This window comes from Tubulanus polymorphus, chromosome 4 (genome assembly GCF_964204645.1).
Source record: "Tubulanus polymorphus chromosome 4, tnTubPoly1.2, whole genome shotgun sequence".
Taxonomy (NCBI): Eukaryota; Metazoa; Nemertea; class Palaeonemertea; order Tubulaniformes; family Tubulanidae; genus Tubulanus; species Tubulanus polymorphus.
Window position 1 is genome coordinate 23,031,729 of NC_134028.1, and position 4,677 is coordinate 23,036,405.

General features: G+C 39.0%; 1 protein-coding gene and 1 non-coding gene across 2 annotated transcripts; one reads left to right on the forward strand and one right to left on the reverse strand.

Annotated features, from left to right (window-relative positions):
* Positions 1-246: 246 nt before the first annotated feature.
* Positions 247-4,267, forward strand: LOC141904466 (A disintegrin and metalloproteinase with thrombospondin motifs 14-like). The gene is made up of 4 exons (XM_074793055.1): positions 247-368; positions 2,944-2,986; positions 3,782-4,158; positions 4,241-4,267. Exons 1-4 carry the CDS (start codon positions 252-254, stop codon positions 4,265-4,267), a joined length of 564 nt encoding a protein of 187 aa, XP_074649156.1. The 5' UTR covers positions 247-251.
* A 111-nt stretch (positions 4,268-4,378) lies between these two features.
* Positions 4,379-4,460, reverse strand: Trnas-gcu (transfer RNA serine (anticodon GCU)). Its single transcript has one exon. It is a non-coding gene; the product is annotated as a tRNA-Ser (tRNA).
* Positions 4,461-4,677: the final 217 nt, after the last annotated feature.

The window sequence follows — 4,677 nt, forward strand, 5'->3', positions numbered from 1 at the left end:
TTTTGAGGCTTATTAGTAGTCATTGTTGGGGTTTGTACCGTGCCAGCAACGACGGAAGAAAACAAATCCACCTGGTTTATATATGAATCGTTCTGGCGGGGCGATAGTGAATCATTTATAGCATCGGGAATAACCGGGGCTGGTGCAACAAGTAACGTGCGGTCAGTCTATCGGAGTTACTCGCCGTATCACAACAGTACTCCTGCAGGATTTACGCTTTATCACAATTCGACGATGAAGATTTATCATATATGAATCGTTTCTCGATATTTCAAGCTCTTTCAAATCAAGGAGGAAAAATGATCTCAGAGGTTCCGCGGGCAGCACTGAAACTAGTGTTTATATTGTGTTTGTTACATGAGAATCAGGTAAGATCGACTAAAAAACTGTTTATTTATTGGCCGTTTTCCGAATTATACACGAAAGCTGTTTCACTTAGTAAAATCATATCTTGCTGTTATAAATGTATACACATGATCTGGCTTTTGTTTAGAAGCGATTTTTTTTTCTGCACCCGTTTGCAATCTATGACTTCGAAGTCCTCGATAAATCAGATGACAAAGCTCTTACTCCAGATGAAATCACAGTTTGTTTTAACTAGCAGACAATTTAGAGTGGATAGAATAAAGATTGGTGTAAAATTGTACTAAACTCGTTAGAATTCCTGCATGTTCATAACATCGCGATAAACGTAACCGATGCTTGCTTTAAAAGCTTTAAGACATCTTCTTACATTGAGAAAAAAATCGACGACGGCTTCGTCTGGAATACGAGTGTCAAGTGGATTATCCCAGGGACGTCTGCGCGCTTGTCGCTACATTCCTGTAACGGCATCGTAATCAACCATAATAACCGTTGCGGAAATACTCGTGCCGTCCGGCAACCGATAAAAACCCCGAACGCCGTCGAAATCATCTCGCGACTTATTTCAATTTTTACGAAGTATTTATGAAACTCAAGCACGTATAAGATTATGTCTATGCACATATATAGCATTTGAATTGTATTGTCGGTCGTTCATCTTGCTCTATAAAAAGCTGTTGAACTGATTTGTGGTAATTGCTTTCAGTCGTTCAAATAGTTAAACACGGTTAAACTGTAAAGATTTATAGGTCGCTCTAATTAATGCTTCAAACGCTTCGTGAGACTGAAGAAGACTGCGAGATTGTCTTCCGCCAGACAAATACGACCGCAGGAAACTATCGACAGCGAGCCCCTCGACCGGCAACCGGTTCATGTGGACAGTATACCTGGCAGACAACCAGGTCGATCGAGTAATCAGACTGACGATGAAGCTAATGAAGCAGACACGAGGGCGCGGTATAGCTCACCTGGAGTCATGCGGTTTTATGCCTGGATACCGAGAACGACATCATTACGTTTCGTTTTTCTTACTGAATATTGCGATGATATTGCGAATCTATGAATCAGGAAGTGATTCGACGAAACACTGATTCATTGATTCGCAAGTTGCCAGGTCTTACAGGTGACCATCGCAAATATAATAGTCCAGTCTAATCACGTAAATGCAGAAACATTTATACAAAACACGAGACAACTCGAAATCCAGGGTTCTACCCGAAGATTTGAAGTTGATTTCTAGTTTGTGACGCCGTAAAAACCGTTTTAAAAATGTTTTAATGCATTGATAACATAGTATGCGTTATTATTGAGTAATGTGTGAGTCGATGTGCACTACGTCATCGATACAAGGGTTCCATACATTTGATACCGGTTATTACGATTCTGTATAAAACGAACGTTCCGCTGAAATGACAATTACAATTGTGGAAATTGGCGTATATTTTGTTACTAAATGATTTCATGACTACTATTTTGTATCTAATGAATATAAATGTATTTTTTAATTTGAATTACAATGGCAATTAGGGTAGCGTGTGAGTGTATTTGCAATACGTCATCAATATTGGGGCCTAGACTGGTTGTCGATATTTCAATTTAACCAAAACAAACTGTCGACGTAAACTTTCCACCAAAACGTGGCCTGCGCGTCAGCCAGTTTAGCATTGTCAACAACGTCAGGGAAGATTTATATGTATCATCTTTCAAGGCATCAATAAACTTTCCAAGTTAGTTTCCCATGTTACGCAGCAAATCATGCGACATTTGTGAAGTGTTTCCGTAACACTCCATCACTGAAAAACTCGCGAATGCCGCTAATTTGCTGTAAACTATTAATCAATTTTGTAGAATAAATTGCGCAATCGCGTTTAGATATAATCCCTGAAGAATTATGTAGCTCTCGGAACGGCTGAACGGTTTAGTGATAAGTTGTTGTATGATCGGCGAAACAGAAATTGATTTCTGTCTCGTATTACAATAATGGTCATCCATCTTTTTTACTGATACTACACTGTGACAATTCTATGCATACTAAACATCTTCGAGCTACAAATCTTATTACGATATGACGTGTAAATTATCCCGATGATGAACTGGCTAAAAATTGCACGCAGACGCCATAAGTGTCATTGGATATTCGTTTTAGAATTTCAAGGTTTGGATCATTAAAGTAAACTTAAAAATTTAAGAAAATCGGTCAGGCTGCGTTGGTAGATCGGTAACATCCCGCTACTTTCTTGGAATGAACAGAAAGATCTTAATATTTTCGTATTGCAAACATACGCCTTACGTTTCTGTGCACCTGAATCTTTTTGAGTTCGCCGAAGCCGTTTACCGGTGGGTGGCTGCTCTGTACGCAGTGACGTCATCGGTTAACGCATTCAACGTTGCCGCAGTTTTACGCAAAATTAAGTAAAGCTGATGCATTCGCAGAAAATATTTTTGAAAGCCTTTGCTTTTGGCCACACACACAAAAAAAACTAGAAGAAGTGTTTAGGTTATCTGCGCAGAAGACCTTCGCAAAAAAGATTAATTCAAGATTAGATGTACGTATATATTTTTCTTTCACTGTTTTTACAGTTTCCCACTGAGGCCAGCGAACCTACTATTAAAGTATCAGTAGGTGAGTAAATCATGCTCGTTTCGAGCGTTATAGTATCCAGTTAAACTGTGTTAGGTACATTTACCTTTATACATTGGCATCGAATCAAGCAATGGAGCAAGACCATCCCGCCAGATGGCATGACGAGCACTCGGTCTTACGATGTTGTTGGGGAGGAATTATATTTTCTTTTTGATTGTGCACTTCTCTACTGAATCGAACGCGAAATCATTCCAAATTTAGACACATTTAGAAACTTTGACGTATTAAAAACTCCAATTAGCAAAATTTGTCAAAGCTGGTTTAGATCCCTTCTGCAGTCTGAAGTGCATTGTAAATATAGTACATGTATTTGTATATGATTATTGTAAACAGCCTTGTTCATCCGTTTTTAAAATTTTTTTTATTTTTCTCTTGATATATCTAGATATTTGTAAACAAAATTATTTTTCCCTCCACATACCATGGCATTTCCAGGGTGTGTGGAGGGAAAATAATTTTTTGAAATGGGAGAGGAATAAATTATCTTATCTTATCTTACGCTTTAAACAATCACATCTGAACTGATTTTGTTAGGCTCCGAATCATAATCACAGAACGCACCATATATATCAAATTCATTTCCCTATTACATACTTGGTAGGAAGCAAATGTTTACTGAAATTTGATTTTAACCGAAATGGAGAAGAAATAAAACGCGGAAGACCGAGTAACTACTAGCGACACTCGACGGATCCTCGCTTGCCATAAGTGGAATCCTCGATTGCCGCAGTAACGTTGAAAACATCTTCATTTATCAAAATTCTTCTTATTCAGGAAATCACTATCAGGTTGTAGTTCCATACATTTCCGACGAGAGGGGAGATTTCATATCATACGACGTCACTTCCGGTGCGTCGCCACGGCGTTCGCGTTCACGACGCAGTACCCATAGCGACGACGGCAACAACAATACTCATCATCATCACCACCGCGGGAAGCGTCATAAATTTTTCATCACTTTGAATATAAACGAAGAGAAACTAGTTTTGAAACTGAAACAAGCGAAAAAACTTTTGCCTCCTTATGCTATTATCGAGGAGTATGACAATGACACGGCTACAGTACGACCTCTCACTAGTGACTGTATGTATAAAGGGAAAGTTAATGATATCCCGTTTTCATCGGTGGCAGTCAGTTTATGTAACGGATTGGTAAGTATGCACAGAAAGTTGGCTAGAAAATAAAGGAGCCATTAAGATTCACTAAGTATCTGTTAAATTTATTGTTGAAAAGGATAACAAATTGAGCTCATTGGATTAGAAGTGCATAGCCTTAACCACACGGCCACCTCGTCATATGGCTCCGTCGTTTATCAAAAAATATTTATTTCGGAAAAAGATTATAAATTGAGCCATTGAGAAAAGGATGTCACGACGAGGATGGGATTCGAACCCACGCGGGCAGAGCCCAATGGATTAGCAGTCCATCGCCTTAACCACTCGGCCACCTCGTCATATGGCTCCGAAGGTGAGCCCCACTTAACCGGTTTATTGACAAAGCAATGTAAACGCGCGATAAAACAGTGAACAACTTCATCTTCAAAGTTTTAGTTCAAGAACAGATCTTTAACCATGGACTCTAAACCGAAAGTCCATGGTCGAACTGATAAAATGTTAACCCATTCCATTTCATCATGATTTCTAACAAATGACCTCTCCGTTTAGTCAGGA

Coding starts and splice junctions, on each gene's coding strand:
- LOC141904466 (XM_074793055.1), top strand. CDS start 252: ATGAATCGTTTCTCGATATTTCAAGCTCTTTCAAATCAAGGAGGAAAA. Junction 2,987..3,781: donor TACTATTAAAGTATCAGTAG/GTGAGTAAATCA, acceptor CTTCTTATTCAG/GAAATCACTATCAGGTTGTA. Junction 4,159..4,240: donor TCAGTTTATGTAACGGATTG/GTAAGTATGCAC, acceptor ATTGTTGAAAAG/GATAACAAATTGAGCTCATT.